At 36.9% G+C, this 24,487-nt stretch overlaps 1 protein-coding gene across 1 annotated transcript in view; it reads right to left on the reverse strand.

Moving 5' to 3' along the window:
* Positions 1-24,487, reverse strand: part of LOC128642239 (cytochrome P450 2K1) — a 249,745-nt gene that overhangs the window by 75,758 nt on the left and 149,500 nt on the right. Inside the window, exon 6 of the mRNA XM_053694937.1 lies at positions 22,070-22,211. Coding sequence (XP_053550912.1) covers positions 22,070-22,211 — 142 coding nt within the window. The remainder of the gene's footprint in view (positions 1-22,069; positions 22,212-24,487) is intronic.

Here is a 24,487-nt window from a genome sequence, read left to right on the forward strand (position 1 = left end):
AAACCAAGTACTGAGTACATACAGTATGCATGCTTATACTTTCTAGAGGTCAGATATTGTTCTATGTACAATACTTGTTTTATTGATTGCATGTAATATTCTAATTTTCTGAGATTGTGGATTTGGGGTTTTCATGAGCTGTAAGCCATAATCATCACAATTATGACAAATCACGGCTTGAACTATCTTGCTTTGCATGTAATGAGTCTATCTCATATATTAGTTTCACCTTTTAAGTTGCATTAGAGAAATAAATTAACTTTTGCACAATATTCTAATTTTTCGAGTTTCACCTGAATATATAGTAATTTACTCACAGACCAGCACACCCAATTTGTTAGGAGCTTCCAGGGTGCTCTTAAACATCCAGATACAGTTAATCCAATAGAAAGGCACTCACCGGTATTTGAAGAAATAGTTTTCTTTATTAGTGACATTTCAGGGAGTTTAACCCCTTCCTCAGACCTTAAAAAGCATGTTACATATTATAGACTTACCCCATATTTATACCCCCCACGTGCAGTGATAGTCCAAAGCAAGAATGCACACCGGCGTTCCAGTGGCGCAACTGCGCATGCGCCAACGGTCAGTGATGGCATCTCACCAGGGACATACTAAAAGGCAAAGTAGAACGTGTTACAAAACAACTGAGCGTCTCCTAGCAACCCTGCACATATCAATTCAGCGCATAATAATTCTAAACTGAACCAGACTGTTAATATATCCTCCTTATTGGGATCATGATACTGTGTGCATAGGATGTATAAGTAAACAAAAAACAACCATCTGCGCCATACATAGAGAGCTAGCCTACGTGTAGTATTGTTACTGTGCATAAGTCAATGGTCCCAATGTTAATATATTTATACCTAGTGATAGATCGCTTGTTCTATAAAATACATGTGTTACATATTAAAAGCTAAATGCCCAGCCTGCTACTCTACATCATAGTGTGCGTGGATATCCATATAGCATTAGGTATATTAGTACTAAATGTCCTTAATAAGACTCCATTATAAATACATAGATAAAGCCAAATGTGATCATAATTAGTAGCCTAAGAATATTATAGGTAAGCAAAGTCTATTATAACAAGTGTGAGAATGTAACATATGTCATATGTAATTGTCAAAACACCTGAACTACCACTGTGTTACTTAGTCTATATATTAGACGCAGGTTAAGCCAAATTTTCATACCAGAAGATAAGTATAGATGTATAGTGTCACCTCATATTACATGCGTATATAGCTATCGCGATTGGGCATAATTAGATTATTGAGTGTGTTAGGTTGGGGCATATAAATACATAGGTAAATCAACCCTATTGAGCAAAATCATATACCCATAGCAAAAATTGAAAAATATAAACACTCATGATTATTAACTAAATATACAGATACATACCCTACCGTGCATGTTTAACTGCATGAGAGCAATAAAAAGTTAACACATTCAGTAGCAATGCACATAGAAATTTAGCAATCTTGTATCACATGAATAGGCATACCTCTGGTATGAAATGTACCTTCATTTCTACTAGACTCGATAGAATTAATTAAGTTACTAAAAGAAGAGCAAAGTGTGAGTGATGGTGACATCATGGTCACACTTGAAGTCACGAGTCTGTACACAGTAATTCCCCATGATGAAGGTCTGGCAGCAATATTAGGACACTTGAATCGGTATCCCTACATCGGTCGACCACCAGAGGTACTAATACAGCTACTTGAATACTGCCTTACCTTAAACTACTTCAAGTGAGCAGAAATATTACCTACAAACAGCTGGTACCGTGATGGGGTTGAATGTGGCCCCATCCTACGCAAACTTGTACATGGCCGAATTTGAGAACATGAGGACTGATTGCTTTAAAGATTCAAGGATCTGTCTGTTCAGACGGTATATTGATGACCTGTTCTTAATTTGGTCCAGAACAGAAAATTATCTGGAAGACTGGTTCAAAATCCTGAATGGGACCACTGATAAGGTCAAATTCAAGATGACACACTCCAAAACAAGCATTGATTTCTTGAATCTAAGGATCTTTAAAAAGGAACAACATTTGGAGACTACTCTCTTCAGCAAGGAGACAGACAGAAATTCACTGCTTAGGGCTGATAGCTGCCACCCATCAACACTAAAACGAGCACTCCCAAAGTCTCAACTCAAGAGAGTTATCAGGAACAACTCTCTTGACACATTGAAAATCCAACAACTAGTTGACATGAAAAAGAAATTTAAGGATAGAGGTTAACATGATAAGAACCTTGGTTCGACTGTGGATGAATTAATGGCACTCACCCAAGAAAAGGCACTACGAAAAAACACCAAGGATGAAACAGAGGAGAAAAGATTAACCTTTGTAACTACCTATACGTCAGATAAGTATCAGGTATCGTCTATCCTCAGGAATAATTGGGAAACAGTGAAAAGTGATCCACAACTACCATTAACCAAATATGAAGCACCAAGAGTGGGATACAAGAGGGTTAGATCCCTATGGGACATCCTGATGTGCCCTGACTTCAAAGCGAGCTATAACCCTGGAACATGGTTGGGAGCTCCTAAGAACGGATGTTATAGATGCAGCAGGTGTACAACATGCAATGGCCTGACACAAGGAATGTTTTTCACACACCCATGGACAAACCAAAAATTCAACATCAGGTACCGACTGACATGCACCACTAGATATGTGGTGTATTTGTTACACTGTAGCTGTGGATGGTATTATGTTGGTAAAACCAATGATGACCTCAGAACGCGTATGGCCAATCACAGATGTAGTATCAGGAATGCACTAGATACTGGTAAAAGAAACAATCCGTAACATTAAGGGTGTGTTACTACTAGGGGGCGCACAGGACCCTATATGATTACTATGTAAATAGGCTAAGAGAAGAGAACAAGAAATTGCATGTGATAACTATAATAAAATATACTATACGAAATAATGTAAACAAATAAGAAACAGTTCTTATAAATATGGGACTATGAGAAACATAGGATACAACACAAATAATAGCAAATACAGTAATAAGAAATTCCTGAAAGGTTCTTATCTGGAAATGCTGTCTTCTTCTGTAATGTTATATAGATGGTAAATGTTCCAATTGGGGTGCGAATAGTCCCAAATGATGAATGTGATCAAATACCAGGATGATCAATGATCAGGAACACAGATAATGACTGGAGTCAGCTGCTTTGTCAGGGAAATCAGGATCTAACAGCAAGTTTTCTCTGTGAAAAAAATCACAAAAAGACAAAGGCGCCTCCTGGTGTAATACAGTTGGTGAAAGAGATTTGTTAGGTTATCAAAAAGGTACTCACAAGTGGAGCAGCACCCAATTGTGCTAAATCAAACAGACTGGGATCTCACAGTGTCCCAGCTCACTGACACTGTAAGGAAACTGGTTTCTCCAACGTCTTGCCGGACTGACAGAGCTCAGACTCTCACAAAGAGGTTTACATAAAACCAAATTTTATTAATAAAATAAAAATCTCCTGATGAAACAGACAGCAGTCTGAGAAACGCGTTGCTTGTTCTTTTAATATCTAGTGTCATGAGACACTGAGATTTTTATTTTATTAATAAAATTTGGTTTTATGTAAACCTCTTTGTAAGAGTCTTAGATACTGGTAAGACTGACCAACCCATTGCCAAGCATTTCCTTGTGGCCAAACATTCTGCTTCAGAATTAAAGTGCATGATCATTGATCATGTTGCCCCTCTATCTAGGGTGGGTGATCAGGGAAAGCTGCTACTGCAGAAGGAAAGCAGATGGATATTTACCCTGCAGACCCTAGTACCTAGGGGACTCAACACCAACATGGATCTACACTGCTTTTTATAAAGTGGACCTATAGGATATATGTATGAGCTGTTATAGGTCTATTTAGACCGTTAGGGACCCAAGGGGCCCTATTCCTCTATGATTAATTATTTTTTGAAGCCTAAGTGTTACTACAAGTACTAGTGTTATTATATGCCTATTCATGTGATACAAGATTGCCAAATTTCTATGTTCATTGCTACTGAATGTGTTAACTTTTTATTGTTCTCATGAAGTTAAACATGAACGGTAGGGTATGTATCTGTATATTTAGTTAATAATCATGTGTGTTTATATTTTTCAATTTTTGCTATGGGTATATGATTGTGCTCAATAGGGTTGCTTTACCTATGTATTTATATGCCCCAACCTAACACACTCAATAATCTAATTATGCCCAATCGCAATAGCTATATGTAATATGAGGTGACACTATACATCTATACTTATCTTCTGGTATGAAAATTTGGCTTAACAAGCGTCTAATATATAAACTAAGTAACACAGTGGTAGTTCAGGTGTTTTGACAATTACATATGACATATGTTATATTCTCAAACTTATGCTATAATAGACTTTGCTTACCTATAATATTCGTAGACTACTAATTATGATCACATTTGGCTTTATCTATGTATTTATAATGGAGTCTTATTAAGGACATTTAGTACTAATATACCTAATGCTATATGGATATCCACGCACACTATGATGTAGAGTAGCAGGCTGGGCATTTAGCTTTTAATATGTAACATTTATTTTATAGAACAAGCGATCTATCACTAGGTATAAATATATTAACATTGGGACCATTGACTTATGCACAGTAACAATACTACACGTAGGCTAGCTCTCTATGTATGGCGCAGATGGTTGTTTTTTGTTTACTTATACATCCTATGCACACAGTATCATGATCCTAATAAGGAGGATATATTAACAGTCTGGTTCAGTTTAGAATTATTATGCGCTGAATTGATATGCGCAGGGTTGCTAGGAGACGCTCAGTTGTTTTGTAACACGTTCTACTTTGCCTTTAAGTTTGTCCCTGGTGAGATGCCATCACTGACCGTTGGCGCATGCGCAGTTGCGCCATTGGAACGCCGGTGTGCATTCTTGCTTTGGACTATCACTGCACGGTGGGGGTATAAATATGGGGCAAGTCTATAACATGTAACATGTTTTTTATTGTCTGAGGAAGGGGTTAAACTCCCTGAAACGTCACTAATAAAGAAAATTATTTCTTCAAATACCAGTGAGTGCCTTTCTATTGGATTAAATATATATATATATATATATATATATATATATATATATATATATATATATATATATATATATATATATATATATGTATATATATATATATATATATGTATGTATATGTGTGTGTATATATATATATGTAAATATATGTGTGTGTATATATATATATGTATATATATGTGTGTGTGTATGTATATATATATATATGTGTATATATATATATATATATATATATATATATATATATATGTATTTAGTAGAAAACGTGAGGTATTGGTCTACGGCCATGTATATATGTATGTATATGTGTGTGTATATATATATATGTAAATATATGTGTGTGTATATATATATGTATATATATATGTGTGTGTGTGTATGTATATATATATGTGTGTATATATATATATATATATATATATATATATATATATATATATATATGTATTTAGTAGAAAACGTGAGGTATTGGTCTACGGCCATGTATATATGTGTGTGTGTGTATATATATATATATATATATATATATATATATAAACAAAAAGGTATTAGTGCACATCAATTTTCAAAAGCACAACATATTTTTTTTTAACGGCAGCAAAAAAATTGCCTGCAAAACACATCAAGAGTCAACTATTCTTTTTAAATAAAATTGGGATCTTAGTCACACAATATTGCCATATTCTGCTTAGCCAGTCACCAACTTACAAGGTGCCCCAATATAGACTGGTCCTAACACTACAGTCCTTTGCCTCAGAGCCTGTGTGTGTGTGTTTGTGTGTATATATAACATATTTTATGTAAGAACTTACCTGATAAATTCATTTCTTTCATATTGGCAAGAGTCCATGAGCTAGTGACGTATGGGATATACAATCCTACCAGGAGGGGCAAAGTTTCCCAAACCTCAAAATGCCTATAAATACACCCCTCACCACACCCACAATTCAGTTTATCGAATAGCCAAGTAGTGGGGTGATAAAGAAAGGAGTAAAAAGCATCAACAAAGGAATTTGGAAATAATTGTGCTTTATACAAAAAAAATCATAACCACCATAAAAAGGGGTGGGCCTCATGGACTCTTATGAATTATGAATATGAAAGAAATTAATTTATCACGTAAGTTCTTACATAAATTATGCTTCTTTTACAAGATATGACGAGTCCACGGATTTCATCCTTACTTATGGGATTACGCCTCCTGAAGTGGCAAAGAGCACCACAGGAAGTGGCAAAAGAGCACCACTGCAGAGCTGTATATATAGCTCCCCCCTTCCCTCCCCCTCCAGTCATTCTCTTTGCCTGTGTCAGTGATAGGAAGAGGTAAAGTGAGGTGTTAGTTTAGATTCTTCAATCAAGAAGTTTTTTTATCTTAAAATGGTGCCAGTGAGTACTATTTTTCTCAGGGAGAAATCGTCAGTCTATAACTTTCCAAGAGGAGTGGAGACATTTTATTTTTCTACCCTGATGTTGATGATCTTAGCAAAAGTTATCTAAGATCCATGATGGTTCCCACAGAGCAGTTGAAGGTAGAGTAAAGAAACATCTTCAGTGTGGAGAACCGTGTCATGCTACAAGCAGCATTGAGGTATGTTCAGTCCTTTGTTTCTGGGGAGACTTGATACATCAGAACAGGCTGACATTATTCCCTATCTGGGGAGGGTAATCAGTATACACTATAGAAAAAAAAATGGTGTACCTGGAATCCCCTTTTATTTTATTTTATTCGTTTAAAAATGTGTTGGTGTTTCGCTTTAAATTTCAATAGGTTGACGCTGGGAGCGGTTGCTGGCTGCTGTTATGATACGGTTTTATTTGGCTTGACAGGAGATATTATCTCTGAGTTGCGCTTTTTGTATTTATAAAAGGAGCACATGGCTTATTATAAAATGGAACAGACATGTTAATTTGTCGACCCATGCGGGTCTCGGTAATGGCTAAGAGTTACGCCCACGGTGGGCGGGGCCTATATTTGCGCGCTCTACCGCGCAGTGTGTTTTCCGGACGGCAGCAAGGTTCTGAGGCTCCGATGGGGCCTAGTTCAGTTTTTGTACCCGAAGGTGCAGATAGACTTGTGACCGATTTTTTCAGTGTTATCTGGAGGCAGGTAGGCGCCGCAGCAGAGCTGTGGCGAGGTGCAGGGGCCGGAATTATTATAAGTTAATATACTGATAAAATTGTTATATAATTGATGTATACCATATCCTAACAAGTGGTGCAATATAGTTAAGCTATTTTGGGCACATAAGGGCATTTTTTATTACTGAAAACGTTGTTTTGGCTAATAACAGGAAAATTGTTGCGCTTTTATTATTTAAAGTCGCAGTACATTTTTTAGTTAAAATTTTTATATATATATTTTTTACTTCAGAGTACAATATATCAAGCATAAAACGACTATTATTACTATTACTAGTCTGTTTAACATGTCTGCACTTGAGGATCATCTTCATTATTTGTTGTTTTTTCTGGAAAGCGTAGGGGCCAGAAAGCTACGGCTACCTCTCTTTCTTTTTGGCTGAAGAGTATCATCCATCTGGCATATGAGACTGCTGGACAGCAGTCTCCTGAAAGAATTACGGCTCATTCTACTAGGGCTGTGGCTTCCTCATGGGCATTTAAAAATGATGCTTCTGTTGAACAGATTTGCAAGGCTGCAACTTGGTTGTCTCTTCACACTTTTTCCAAATTTTATAAATTTGATACTTTTGCTTCTTCTGAGGCTGGTTTTGGGAGAAAGGTTCTTCAACCAGTGGTGCCTTCCGTTTAGGTTCCTGTCTTGTCCCTCCCTTTCATCCGTGTCCTATAGCTTTGGTATTGTATCCCATAAGTAAGGATGAAATCCGTGGACTCGTTATATCTTGTAAAAGAAAAGAAGATTTATGCTTACCTGATAAATTTGTTTCTTTTATGATATGACGAGTCCACAGCCCACCCTGTCATTTCTAAGATAGGTATTTATTTTTCTTAAACTTCAGTCAGCTCTGCACCTTTGGATTTTCCTTTCTCTTCCTAACTTCGGTCAAATGACTGGAGGGGGAGGGAAGGGAGGAGCTATATATGCAGCTCTGCTGTGGTGCTCTTTGCCACTTCCTGCTAAACAGGAGGGGTAATCCCATAAGGATGAAATCCGTGGACTCGTCATATCGTAAAAGAAACAAATTTATCAGGTAAGCATAAATTTCCTTTATCTTTCATGTAATTGGCAAGAGTTCATGAGCTAGTGACATATGGGATAGCAATACCCAAGATGTGGAACTCCACGCAAGAGTCAATAGAGAGGGAGGGATAAATAAAAACAGCCATTTTTCGCTGAAAAAAATTAATCCACAACCCAAAATATAAGTTTATTCTCATAAATGAAAGGAATAACTTAAAACATAAGCAGAAGAATCAAACTGAAACAGCTGCCTGAAGAACTTTTCTACCAAAAACTGCTTCCGAAGAAGCAAATACATCAAAACGGTAGAATTTAGTAAATGTATGCAAAGAAGACCAAGTTGCTGCTTTGCAAATCTGATCAACTGAAGCTTCATTCTTAAAAGCCCACAAAGTGGAGACTGATCTAGAAGAATGAGCTGTAATTCTCTGAAGCGGGCTTGACCCGACTCCAAATAAGCTTGATGAATCAAAAGCTTTAACCACGATGCCAAGGAAAAAGCAGAAGCCTTCTGACCTTTCCTAGAACCAGAAAATATAACAAATAGACTAGAAGTCTTCCTGAAATCTTTAGTAGCTTCAACATAATATTACAGAGCTCTCACCACATCCAAAGAATGTAAAGATCTTTTCAAAGAATTCTTAGGATTAGGACACAAGGAAGGAACAACAATTTCTCTATTAATGTTGTTAGAATTCACAACCTTAGGTAAGAATTTAAATGAAGTCCACAAAACTGCCTTATCCTGATGAAAAATCATAAAATGAGATTCACAAGAGAGAGCAGATAATTCAGAAACTCTTCTAGCAGAAGAGATGGCCAAAAGGAACAACACTTTCCAAGAAAGTATTTTAATGTCCAAAGAATGCATAGGCTCAAATGGAGGAGGCTGTAAAGCCTTCAAAACCAAATTTAGGCCTAGATTTAGAGTTGGGCGGTAGCCGTCAAAACCAGCGTTAGAGGCTCCTAACGCTGGTTTTTACCCCCCTCTGGTATTTGGAGTCAGTCATTAAAGGGTCTAACGCTCACTTTTCAGCCGCGACTTTTCCAGCGTTAGAGGCTCCTAACGCTGGTTTTTACCCCCCTCTGGTATTTGGAGTCAGTCATTAAAGGGTCTAACGCTCACTTTTCAGCCGCGACTTTTCCATACCGCAGATCCCCTTACGTCAATTGCGTATCCTATCTTTTCAATGGGATCTTTCTAACGCCGGTATTTAGAGTCTTGGCTGAAGAGAGCGTTAGAAATCTAACGACAAAACTCCAGCCGCAGAAAAAAGTCAGTAGTTAAGAGCTTTCTGGGCTAACGCCGGTTTATAAAGCTCTTAACTACTGTGCTCTAAAGTACATTAACACCCATAAACTACCTATGTACCCCTAAACCGAGGTCCCCCCACATCGCCGCCACTCTATTAAATTTTTTTAACCCCTAATCTGCCGACCGCCACCTACGTTATACTTATGTACCCCTAATCTGCTGCCCCTAACACCGCCGACCCCTATATTATATTTATTAACCCCTAACCTGCCCCCCACAACGTCGCCGCCAGATACCTACAATAATTAACCCCTAATCTGCCGACCGCAAAGCGCCGCTACCTACGTTATCCTTATATACCCCTAATCTGCTGCCCCTAACACCGCCGACCCCTATATTATATTTATTAACCCCCTAATCTGCTGCCCCTAACACCGCTACTATAATAAAGTTATTAACCCCTAATCCGCCTCACTCCCGCCTCAATAACCCTATAATAAATAGTATTAACCCCTAATCTGCCCTCCCTAACATCGCCGACACCTAACTTCAATTATTAACCCCTAATCTGCTGACCGAATCTCGCCGCTACTGTAATAAATGGATTAACCCCTAAAGCTAAGTCTAACCCTAACAAACTAAATCTAACGAAATAAATTAACTCTTATTAAATAAATTATTCCTATTTAAAGCTAAATACTTACCTGTAAAATAAACCCTAATATAGCTACATTATAAATTATAATTATATTATAGCTATTTTAGGATTTATATTTATTTTACAGGTAACTTTGTATTTATTTTAACCAGGTACAATAGGTATTAAATAGTTAAGAACTATTTAATAGCTAAAATTGTTAAAATAATTACAAAATTACCTGTAAAATAAATCCTAACCTAAGTTACAATTAAACCTAACACTACACTATCAATAAATAAATTAAATAAAATACCTACAATTACCTACAATTAAACCTAACACTACACTATCAATACATTAATTAAATACAACACCTACAAATAACTACAATTAAATAAACTAACTAAAGTACAAAAAATAAAAAAATATTTACAAACATTAGAAAAATATTACAACAATTTTAAACTAATTACACCTACTCTAAGCCCCCTAATGAAATTACAAAGCCCCCCAAAATAAAAAAATGCCCTACCCTATTCTAAATTACAAAAGTTCAAAGCTCTTTTACCTTACCAGCCCTGAACAGGGCTCTTTGCGGGGCATGCCCCAAGAAATTCAGCTCTTTTGCCTGTAAAAAAACACATACAATACCCCCCCCAACATTACAACCCACCACCCACATACCCCTAATCTAACCCAAACCCCCCTTAAATAAACCTAACACTAAGCCCCTGAAGATCTTCCTACCTTATCTTCACCTCACCGGGTATCACCGATCGGTCCTGGCTCCAAAATCTTCATCCAACCCAAGCGGGGGCTGGCGATCCATAATCCTGCGGCTGAAGAGGTCCAGAAGAGGCTCCAAAGTCTTCATCCTATCCGGGAAGAAGAGGCGATCCAGACCGGCAAGCATCTTGATCCAAGCGGCATCTTCTATCTTCATCCGATGAGGAACGGCTCCATCGTGAAGACCTCCAGCGTGGATCAATCTTCTTTCGATGACGTCCAACTGAAGAATGACGGTTCCTTTAAGGGACGTCATCCAAGATGGCGTCCCTCGAATTCCGATTGGCTGATAGGATTCTATCAGCCAATCGGAATTAAGGTAGGAAAATTCTGATTGGCTGATGGAATCAGCCAATCAGAATCAAGTTCAATCCGATTGGCTGATCCGATCAGCCAATCAGATTGAGCTCGCATTCTATTGGCTGTTCCGATCAGGGTTAGATTAGGGGTTTGTGGGTGGTGGGTTGTAATGTTGGGGGGGGGGGGGTATTGTATGTGTTTTTTTACAGGCAAAAGAGCTGAATTTCTTGGGGCATGCCCCGCAAAGGGCCCTGTTCAGGGCTGGTAAGGTAAAAGAGCTTTGAACTTTTGTAATTTAGAATAGGGTAGGGCATTTTTTTATTTTGGGGGGCTTTGTAATTTCATTAGGGGGCTTAGAGTAGGTGTAATTAGTTTAAAATTGTTGTAATATTTTTCTAATGTTTGTAAATATTTTTTTATTTTTTGTAACAGTTCTTTTTTATTTTTTGTACTTTAGTTAGTTTATTTAATTGTAGTTATTTGTAGGTATTGTATTTAATTAATGTATTGATAGTGTAGTGTTAGGTTTAATTGTAGGTAATTGTAGGTATTTTATTTAATTTATTTATTGATAGTGTAGTGTTAGGTTTAATTGTAACTTAGGTTAGGATTTATTTTACAGGTAATTTTGTAATTATTTTAACTATTTTAGCTATTAAATAGTTCTTAACTATTTAATAGCTATTGTACCTGGTTAAAATAAATACAAAGTTACCTGTAAAATAAATATAAATCCTAAAATAGCTATAATATAATTATAATTTATATTGTAGCTATATTAGGGTTTATTTTACAGGTAAGTATTTAGCTTTAAATAGGAATAATTTATTTAATAAGAGTTAATTTATTTTGTTAGATTTAAATTATATTTAATTTAGGGGGGTGTTAGGGTTAAAGTTAGACTTAGCTTTAGGGGTTAATAAATTTATTAGAGTAGCGGTGAGCTCCTGTCGGCAGATTAGGGGTTAATACTTGAAGTTAGGTGTCGGCAATGTTAGGGAGGGCAGATTAGGGGTTAATACTATTTATTATAGGGTTATTGAGGCGGGAGTGAGGCGGATTAGGGGTTAATACATTTATTATAGTAGCGCTCAGGTCCGGTCGGCAGATTAGGGGTTAATAAGTGTAGTTAGGTGGAGGCGACGTTGGGGGCGGCAGATTAGGGGTTAATAAATATAATATAGGGGTCGGCGATGTTAGGGCAGCAGATTAGGGGTACATAGGGATAATGTAGGTGGCGGGGGTGTACGGAGCGGCAGATTAGGGGTTAAAAATAATATGCAGGGGTCAGCGATAGCGGGGGCGGCAGATTAGGGGTTAATAAGTGTAAGGTTAGGGGTGTTTAGACCCGGGGTTCATGTTAGAGTGTTAGGTGCAGACGTAGGAAGTGTTTCCACATAGAAAACAATGGGGCTGCGTTAGGAGCTGAACGCAGCTTTTTTGCAGGTGTAAGGTTTTTTTTCAGTTCAAACAGCCCCATTGTTTTCTATGGGGGAATCGTGCACGAGCACGTTTTTGAAGCTGGCCGCGTCCGTAAGCACCGCTGGTATCGAGAGTTGAAGTTGCGGTAAATATGCTATACGCTCCTTTTTTGGAGCCTAACGCAGCCATTTTGTGAACTCTAAATACCAGCGGTATTTAAAAGGTGCGGCCAGAAAAAAGCACGTGTAGCTAACGCACCCCTTTGGCCGCAGAACTCTAAATCTAGGCGTAAGACTCCAAGGAGGAGAGATTAATTTAATAACAGGCTTGATACGAACCAAAGCCTGTACAAAACAGTGAATGTCAGGAAGCTTAGCAATCTTTCTGTGAAATAAAACAGAAAGAGCAGAGATTTGTCCTTTCAAGGAACTTGCAGACAAACCCTTATCCAAACCATCCTGAGGAAACTGTAAAATTCTAGGAATTCTAAATGAATTCCAAGAGAATTTATGAGAAGAACACCATGAAATATAAGTCTTCCAAACTCGATAATAAATCTTTCTAGAAACAGATTTATGAGCCTGTAACATAGTATTAATCACTGAGTCAGAGAAACCTCTATGACTAAACACTAGGCATTCAATTTCCATACCTTCAAATTTAATGATTTGAGATCCTGATGGAAAAACGGACCTTGAGACAGGTCCGACCTTAATGGAAGTGGCCAAGGTTGGCAACTGGACATCCGAACAAGATCCGCATACCAGAACCTGTGAGGACATGCTGGAGCCACCAGCAACACAAACGATTGCTCCATGATGATTTTGGAGATCACTCTTGGAAGAAGAACTAGAGGCGGGAAAATATAAGCAGGGTGATAACACCAAGGAAGTGTCAACACATCGACTGCTTCCGCCTGAGGATTCATGGACCTGGACAGATACCTGGGAAGTTTCTTGTTTAGATGAGAAGCCATCAGATCTATTTCTGGAAGACCCCACATCTGAACAACCTGAGAAAACACATCTGGATGGAGGGACCACTCCCCCGGATGTAAAGTCTGATGGCTGAGATAATCCGCTTCCCAATTGTCTATACCTGGGATATGAACCGCAGAAAATAGACAGGAGCTGGATTCCGCCCAAGCAAGTATCCGGGATACTTCTTTCATAGATTGGGGACTGTGAGTCCCACCCTGATGATTGGCATATGCCACAGTAGTGATATTGTCTGTCTGAAAACAAATGAACGGTTCTCTCTTCAACAGAGGCCAAATCTGAAGAGCCCTGAAAATTGCACAGAGTTCCAAAATATTGATTGTTAATCTCGCCTCTTGAGATTTCCAAACCCCATGTGCTGACAGAGATCCCCAAACAGCTCCCCAACCTGAAAGACTTGCATCTGTTGTGATCACAGTCCAGGTTGGACGAACAAAAGAGGCCCCTAGAACTATACAATGCTGATCTAACCACCAAGTCAGAGATAGTCGAACATTGGGATTTAAGGATATTGTGATATCCTTGTATAATCCCTGCACCATTGGTTCAGCATACAAAGTTGGAGAGGTCTCATATGAAAACGAGCAAAGGCGATCGCGTCCGATGCTGCAGTCATGAGACCTAAAACTTCCATGCACATAGCTACTGAAGGGAATGACTGAGACTGAAGGCTCCCGACAGGCTGAAACCAATTTTAAACGTCTCTTGCCTGTTAGAGACAAAGTCATGGACACTGAATCTATCTGGAAACCTAAAAAGGTGACCCTTGCCTGAGTAATCAAAGAACTTTTTGGTAAATTGATCCTCCAACCATGTTTTCGAAGAAACAACACTAGTTGATTCGTGTGAGATTCTGCAGAATGTAAAGACTGAGCTAGTACCAAGATATCATCAAAATAAGGAAACACCGCAATACTCCGCTCTCTGATTACAGAGAGTAGGGCACCGAGAACCTTTGAAAAGATTCTTGGAGTTGTCGCCAGGCCAAAAGGAAGAGCGACAAATTGGTAATGATTGTCTAGAAAAGAGAATCTCAGAAACTGATAATGATCTGGATGAAACGGAAAATGAAGATATGCATCCTGTAAGTCTATTTTGGACATATAATGTCCTTGCTGAACAAAAGGCAGAATAGTACTTATAGTCACCATTTTGAAAGTTGGTACTCTTACATAACGATTCAAAATGTTTAGATCCAGAACTGGTCTGAATGAATTTTCTTTCTTTGGGACAATTAATAGATTTGAATAAAACCCCAGACCCTGTTCCTGAAACGGAACCGGCATGATTACCCCTGAAAGCTCCATTGATTTTGGACAGAATTTGTCCAAACATCCTTGAAAAATCTTAATCTGCCCCCTATCAGCTGAGCTGGAATGAGGGCCGGACTTGGGGGCTGGCTTTGGATTCTTAAATGGCTTGGATTTATTCCAATTTGAAGAAGGTTTCCAATTGGAAACAGATTCCTTGGGGAAAGGATTAGCTTTCTGTTCCTTAATTTGTCGAAAGGAACGAAAGCGGTTAGAAGCTTTAGATTCTCCCTTAGGTCTTTTATCCTGAGGCAAAAAACTCCCTTCCCCCCCAGTGACAGTTGAAATAATCAAATCCAACTGAGAACCAAATAACTTATTATCTTGGAAAGAAAGAGATTTAACATCAATTTTGCTGATATCAAAAATGGCATCACAAATAAAATGATTAGCATGTTGAAGCAAGCGAACAATGCTAGACAAATCAGAATCCAATTCTTGTTGCGCTAAATGTTCCAACCAAAAAGTTGATGCAGCTGCAACATCAGCCAAAGAAATTGCAGGCCTGAGAAGATGACCAGAATATAAATAGGCTTTCCTTAGATAAGATTCAAGTTTCCTATCTAAAGGATCTTTAAAAGAAGTACTATCTTCCATAGGAATAGTAGTACGTTTAGCAAGAGTAGAGATAGCCCCATCAACTTTGGGGATCTTTTCCCAAAACTCTAATGTAACTGCTGGCAAAGGATACAATTTATTAAACCTTGAAGAAGGAATAAAAGAAGTATCAGGCCTATTCCATTCCTTAGATTCTATCAGAAATAGCATCAGGAACTGGAAAAACCTCTGGAGTAACCACAGGAGGTTTATAGACAGAATTTAAACGTTTACTAGTTTTAGTATCAAGAGGACTAGTTTCCTCAATATCCAATGTAATCAACATTTCTTTTAACAAAGAACGAATATACTCCATTTTAAATAAATATGAAGATTTGTCAGTGTCAATATCTGAGGAAGGATCTTCTGAAACAGGTAGATCCTCATCAGAGGAGGATAATTCAGTATGTTGTCGGTCATTTGAAATTTCATCAACTTTATGAGGTTTTAAAAGACCTTTTATGTTTATTAGAAGGCGGGATGGCAGACAAAGCCTTCTGAATAGAATCAGCAATACAATCTTTTAAATTCACAAGTATATCTTGTACATTAGATGTTGAAGGAACAGCAACAGGCAATGTACTATTACTGATGGACACATTCTCTGCATGTAAAAGTTTATCATGACAACTATTACAAACCACAGCTGGAGATATAATCTCCACAATTTACAACAAATGCACTTAGCTTTGATAGAACTGTTATCAGACAGCAGGGTTCCAACAGTGATTTCTGAGACAGGATCAGATTGAGACATCTTGCAAATGTAAGAGAAAAAAACACATATAAAGCAAAATTATCGATTTCCTTATATGGCAGTTTCAGGAATGGGAAAAAAATGCAAACAGCATAGCCCTCTGATAGACAAAAAGGCAAGAGGCATATAGGAATGGGGTTTTAAATAATAAAAATATTTGGCGCCAAATATGACGCACAACACAAACAGAATTTTTTTTTGGCGCTAACAACATCCAGAAATGACATACTCGCATCATTGAAGACGCAACCTTGTGAAAGGACTCGATGTCGACTAAGACACCGGAAATGACGAATTTGCGTCATTGAACGTAACTTCGTGCCAAAAAATCTTGAGCCAAAAATTACGCAATATACTTTGGCATTTTGCGCCCTCGCAAGCCAATCTAACTTTCATTACCTAATACAGGACTTTTAGGACAGTATATCAAAGAGATACCCTGATATAGACAAATACATACAACTACTTTAGGAAATTGAATTGTTGGATTTATCTATTATATCTCGAGATTAAAGTGTTAAATAATCTTTGTAAGGAAGAATATACGCATGTTGTAACATCTTAATTTATATTGTTTGCACCAAACACAAATACAATTTGGGAACCTCCCTCCCCAGACCTCAACCTATCTCTAAGTCACAGCATTAATCTATAGGGACCAGACATATTATAGGTCTTCTATTCTGCTTACCCCATTATTAAACTGACCTATATTAGTGTATAGTATTTAAGTCCTGGTGTAATTGTACCCAGGATATTATATGTTGATCAGCCCTTAATTTCTCTAGTTGATTTTAAAAGTACCCATTTTTAACCATACCTAATAAAGTTTAATTTTTTATTTTTATTTTGATGATGAATTCCATCCTATATTAATCACATTTATCGTGTGGGATTTGAGTGCTATATGTGTATTCTTTTTTTGCAACTATCTCATAGTTGTATTGGTAAAAGTGTCTGTTAATACACAGCACCTTGGGGCTATTCACATTGTGTATAAGGCCAATTTTGGACCATTCTAGGCCCATCCCCACTTAAGTGTATATTAAGTAGTGCCATCACTTTCTCTCCTTTTTGCAAGAGGTAGCTGCATCTATCTGTTGGTTTCCTGTATACAGATGAGTGCAATTTGCCATTTGTGATGGATATTGTTGTATCCAAGAAGTTGACACAGTCTCTAGAAAAGTCCATTTTAAGCTTGATTGATGCATGGAATAGATTAAATGATTTATGAAAATGTTTTAGGTTTTTTCTCCTTCTCTCCATTTGATGAAAATATCATCTATGTAGTCGAATGTATTTGAAGGGTTTGTGAGGGTGAGTAGCTAGGAATCTCTGTTCTAAGTCAGCCATGAAGAGGTTTGCGTACTGTGGTGCCATTTTGGTTCCTATTGCTGTTCCCATGGTTTGTAAATAGATGGAGTTATTGAACATGAAATAATTGTGAGTGAGTATAAATACTGTAAGTTTACTGACTGTAGAAGCACTATATGTCTGGTTAGAGCTGTCTGAGGAAAGAAAGTATAAGCAGGCACCAATACCATCTTTATGTGGAATATTGCTGTACAGGGAATCCACATCCATTGTCACGAGTATAATATCCTCTGGCAATTCTGCTATCTGGCTGATTTTGTTAAGCAAATCAGTGGTGTATTTTATAAAGCTAGTGGTGTTAATAACTAAGGGCTTAAGAATATTTTCCACTAGACCCTATATTTGCTCAGTCAGAGTGTCCATGCCAGTTATTATTGGTCTCATGGCTGACTTAGAACAGAGATTCCTAGCCACTCACCCTCACAAACCCTTCAAATACCTTTGCTACATAGATGATATTTTCATCATATGGACAGAAGGAGGAAAAAACTAGAACATTTTCATAAATCATTTAATCTATTTCATGCATCAATCAAGCTTAAAATTGACTTTTCTAGAGACTGTGTCAGCTTCCTGGATAGAACAATATCCAATATCCATCACAAATGGCAAATTACACTCATCTGTATTCAGGAAACCAACAGATAGATGCAGCTACCTCCACAGCTCCAGCTCCCACCCCAATCACATTAAAACATCCATAATGTACAGTCAGGCCACAAGATATCACAGAATTTGCTCAGACACCAAGGACCGTGACAAACACCTCATTACACTGTCCCAATCATTTAGAGAAAAAGATTACAAAACAAGGGTTTTAAACAAACAAATTAATCCTGCTCTCAATACCCCAGATGAACACTTGCTACAATACAGGGAGAAGAAAAACATATTGCATATCCCACTAGTAGTCAGCTGTAACCCATAACCCTGCTGTAGAAGGAATATGAAAAATCATAAAAGACTTACAGCCACTAGTCTTAGAGGATCCCACACTCAAAAAAATCTTTCTAAAACCCCCTATCCTGCCACTCAGACAACCACCCAACCTAAAACAGAAACTGGTTCACAGAAAGCTACCCCTTGATAAAAAGAACACTCAGAATGGAACCAAGCGCTGCAACAAAGCTCTCTGCAAATGTCAACATATTTGTGAAAGCAGCACAGCTAATCACAAGAGTAAATGCTATAACATTAATGGGGCATATTCATGTATATCTGCAAATGTGGTATACATGATACATTGCACTGCATATGAAGTGGGATGTTATATTGGAGGTACTGGTCGGCCATACAAAAGGGATCTTCGGACCAACCGTGGCCAAGATTATCAAAGTTTTGAATATTATTATAGTTAGGTTTACCTTGAGATAGATGTGTATTTCTACTCTGTTATCCTGGTTCTTCCTTGTGTCCTACCCTTCATCTTTTTTTCTTCCCCCCCTCCCCCTCTTCCCTGTTCTCTTCCTATTTGATATATGATCAGTCTTGCCACTATGATTTCTGATTTGTTTGTACGGGTATTTTTTGTTTTGTCTTGTATGTCAGGGTCTTTGGTCAGTGTGCTAGGGTAACAACATTAGGTTTTTCATGATATGTACTAGTATTATATGTTGAGGGATTTCTGGATGACCATCTGATTCTTGTTTTAGCTCTATTTTTTTCTTTATTTTTATTTCCCTTATTCTTTATTTCTATTACTTTGTATTTATTTTTTTTTAATTTTTGCTATATTGTATTTCATACTGCAACATTGCCTGTACAACTGATTTTGTTTATTTTGACTCTTTGTTGACACTACATTGTATTGGATGTGCAGCTGTTTGGGTGCATTTCATGTATCATGACCTTGCTGTCTTGTCATTGGACAGCAGTACCGCACTCCACTAGCCTTGATCACTACAATTGTTACCTATTCTGACATCTGTACTTGGTGGGATGCGTTGGTGTGGTCTAGAGTACGGGCAACTCACTAGGTTTCCATCAAATTAGGCGCTGTTACATGATACACTACAATATAGTTCTGTTATAACATTCTGGCTGCCTCCTCATTGGACAAAGGTACCACACACCAAAAGCCTGAATGATCACGGCTGCTTCCGACACGGATAATGTATATACTTGGTGTACTCTGAGTGATGTGATATTGCGGTCCAATTGGGATACAGTCAATCTATTCTACTTAGTATGCTTTCGTCGCATTAGGCACTGTCTTGTATTGTGCTCTATTTGTTTATTATTGATGTGCTGATTTACTATTGACATATTGTTGGTTTGATCTCTTGCTACCTCTCTGTTTACATTAGGCTGGTGGTGGGAGTGACATTCTGTCTCTAATTATCTGATTGGTCTTTAGTGCCATACCCGTATTGTGGACTGTAAGTGTTTTCTGATTGCTATGACAACCATCCGACAGCCGTTATAGTTCAGGGCACTAACGGTCACCCTTTCTTGCTGTGTTTTCTTCTGGCTCTGAGTTCTATACACATATGGTATTCTTTTATGGTGGGGATTTGATTTGGTTTTAGAGTTGTGTAGGTATTGATTGACACACTGGGAGTACAGTGAGTGGGTCTCAACCTGATGATGTCAGCTAGTGGGAGTGATGTCTCAGGTCGTGACCTGAAAATGCATCACCAGGACAGCTTAAAAGGCACAGTGGTTAGTAGGTTTAACAATGTTATTTTGTTTGTCTGACAAAGGGGGTAACCCCCGAAATCTTACATGAAAAGGTAACACTGAAAATCCTGGCGAGTGCATCTTTTATTTGCTTATACTATATATATATATATATATATATATATATATATATATATATATATATATATATATATATATATATATATATATATATTTAGTAAACAAAGCAAGGTATTGGTCTACGGCCATTTTGGTATATTTCATGCCACCATTTCGCAGCCAAGTGCGATCATATTAAAAGAAAATGTGTTAACTTTTTCACAAACTTTAGGTTTCTCACTGAAATTATTTACATACTGCTTGTGCAATCATGACACAAATGGTTGTAAAAGCTTCATTAGGATCCCCTTTGTTCAGAAATAGCAGGCATGCATGGCTTTGCCATTACTTTTTGGTATTTAGAAGGCTGCCAATTGCATCTGCGCACCACACTTCTAAAATTCCTGTCAGTGAATGGGTAAATTAGTTAGATGGCAAGTGTAATAGTATTCTAGAGCAAACGTTGCCCTCCAGCCTGATACCTCCCGCCTCCCTGATCTCTCCCAAACAGCTCGAGTAACATAGTTTCATATGCATATACTGTGAACTCTTGTACATGCCCAGTATAAGGACTTAAAAAGTGTGTACATTTAATGACTGTATAAAACCCCAAAATAAAAAAATATATACCTGTCTAAATCAAAAACAAAAATAAATACTCAATATAATCAATGTGATATAAAGGATATATCAATTTGTAACTATGAAAATACATAAGTCCCAAATAATATTGATGTTACTTGAAGATAAAAAAAAAACACCTCCAAGAGAATAAGAGATTACAATAGTGAATGCTTGTATTAGACGTACTCACATGTTCAAGAGCTTATCATCAAGCTCTAGATATCAAAGTTCATTGAGACTCCTATTATAAAGACAAAGAAGTGGAACCTTGACTCGCTAGAATAAAAAATGATCCTTGACATTGTTAAGCACCTAATGGTGAAACGTACGTCTTATACATAACATTGTGACGTCACAGCAAGGATGGGGTTTTACCTTCTGAGCCACAACACTGAAACTGAGACATTGTTTGTTGTAACAGTCTGTGTTGGCGGAGGCTCTTGCTTTGGTTTGATCTCTTGAATTAAAGCCTGGTGATTATACACATTTGTTAATAAAAGTTTTCAATTGAAGCGAGCCAAGGTTCCACTTCTTTATCTCCATAATAAGAGTCTCAATTAACTTTGATATCTAGAGTTTGACGATAAGCTCTTGTACATGTGAGTACGTCAAATACAAGCATTTATTTTGAAACTGTATAACAGGACTTCTCATTTTTGTAGTCTCTTGGAGGTGTTTTTTTTTTTTAATCAAGCAACATCTCTATTTGGGACTTATTTATTTTCACAGTTACAAATGTGTATCCTTTACATGCACATCACATTGATTATATTGAACATTTAATGACTGATCACAATTTGATAAAATAAGTAAATTGGATTTATTAAATTGCGTGTTCTATCTGAATCAAGTTTAATTTGACTTTTATGTCCTTTTACGTTGAAATCATGAATTTCCCCTTTTTTGTATTTTTTTATATTTAACTATTTGTATAATTGAAAATCAGAGTTGGTTAATACAATATTAGACCTATGTAGTTACTTGGTACCTCTTTATCATACATACTTTGAATCTCTGGATATTTTATCATCAATAACAATGCCCAGCTTAGGGTTGCGGATGTTGTCTCAGTTCCAGCTACAATAAGGTCCAAAGCCGAATACATCAAGTTTCCATAATGAAAGTAAGTGTCTGAGTTTGAGGATTCCTTAAATAATAGAATGATGTTGTTATGGTATAACATTAATAGTAAGGAATCAATTGTCAAATATAAGCTTTTAATTCTTAGAATTCAAGTTGCAGTGGGACTCTTATTTGGTTCCACATGCCATAAGTGTGCACTAAGTATTTAAATAAATATAAAAAAATAAAACAAATCTAAATTGATTTTGATGTCTGTTACAAGACCCATGATCACAATTTTAGCAACCTGTCATTAGTAATTGGAGTTCAGGCAATAAAATCCAGCCACCAAAAAGAATAGTGATAGCCAACTATAAAGAGACCACTATTACGTCCAACGATTTTTACTTTTTTTTTAATATTTATTAAAATCCATTTATTATTCTAGGTAGACAGATACATTTTTAATAATAGTATTTGCTAATACTAATAGAAAATAATCTTTTTCATATAATCCGATGGCTGAATTTTTATGTTGTCAAATAATATTTCAATAAGAAAAAAATATTTAGGAAAATTAAATGCAAATTCAAAAAAATAAATAAAAAAAAAGATAAAAGGTTTAAAAGTGCTCTGGGAGACGTCTGATCTTTTTTAGAAAGACTGGGAAATGTTGCTCAGCAACAGATTCTAAAGAGTGATTTTTTTTTCTTCTAAAACTACAAGTTGCTATTTGTGACCAGAATACAAAAGGAACTGCTACTAAGTAGGAATGGGCGAATGTGTACATTTTCGAATTTGAATGTTAGAACAAATGTTATTCCCGAAATTCGAATTACAAATCCGAATGTTGATACGAATGAATATTCTTAAAAATTCTATCATCGAATGCTATTTACAGTTTTCGAATGTCACTTTTGAATTCGAATGTTTATAATTAGATCGAATGTCCACATTCAAAATTTCGAATTTAACATTCTATTTAACAAATACTATTCAGAAGTTCAATAGTTCATGTGCGTTCAACTTGGGAAAGCGCTCAGACTGTAACTGTGTCCGTTCACACTCACGTGACACTCTTCACGCTCTTCACGTAGTAAACACACACTAGACGTCCGATGACGTATCCTGTTTCACTCACAATGCTCCGGTGCAAGGGAAGCTGAGCGCTCCATCAACGCTCAAAGGACAATACAATAAGCAAAATCTTCCAGCGCACCCGGCAGCAGTGAGACTTAATCACAAAAACACCAAGCAAAGTTGAAATAAATGAATATTTATACCTGTTTATTAGGAAAGTCCTTCACATATACAGTTAGGCATAATGTTGTCCCACAGGTAGGATTGAAAAACAGCAAAAGACAGGCAGCAAGGTAGAAAAATATAAAGACTGGTCAGACGCGTTTCCTTGTGTTACATCCTCAGTGACCATACTTACTACCCATGATACACTGCCTTAAATACAGGTGAGCTGTTAACTCACAGCAATCAATTAGTTAATTAAAGTGAACTTAATACTATAAGGCAGGTGAGCATGAGCAAAGTATGTGTTTTAAACTACAAATTTTTTGTCCTGTCATGAATACTCAAATTAACACACAAAAAATAAAATAAAAGACATAATAAACATCCTAAATGTAAAGATATGACATTATTAATTAAATACAAATGTAAGTATTAAACTGAGTGATAACAGTAATAAAAATAAAATTAATTATTAAATAATGTCTTTTAATCTGAAAAAATTATCAAAAATTACTAAAAATGTATTTCAACAATTATGTCGAAATAAGTGAACCCTGTAAAAATAAACTAAATTATACTATTGATCTACAAAAAGTTTTACATCCCAATCAAAGTTTAAACCTGCTGGCACCCTAGTGCCCAACTGAAAAATCCAGTAAACTTCTCTTTTACTGAGAGCAATACCTCTATTGCCACCTCTTGGGTGCCTAGGAATCAGTTGGATCGCCTGGAATGTCAGCAGTGAACTGTCAGAGTGGTGATGTTTTTTGAAATGCAGGGAAATAGGCGTAGTGGACTCTGGATCATCAATTGAGCGTAAATGCTCTAAAAAGCGATCTTTTAACGCACGAGTCGTTTGTCCTACATACTGCCTATAGCACCCCCTACAGGTCAAAAGGTATATAACGTAGCAGGAATTGCACGTCATATGTTCACGAATTTCAAATATCTTTTGATAATTCGTAGATGTAAAAGTAGTGCCAAAAGATGCAAAAGCACAAGACTTACACCTTTTACTTCCACATTTATAAAAACCAGGTTTAATAGAGAGCCAGTTTTTTTGAGTTTGTTGACGTGGTAACATAGAGGGAGACAGCATGTTCCCCAAGGTTTGTG

This window comes from Bombina bombina, chromosome 11 (genome assembly GCF_027579735.1).
Source record: "Bombina bombina isolate aBomBom1 chromosome 11, aBomBom1.pri, whole genome shotgun sequence".
Lineage (NCBI taxonomy): Eukaryota > Metazoa > Chordata > Amphibia > Anura > Bombinatoridae > Bombina > Bombina bombina.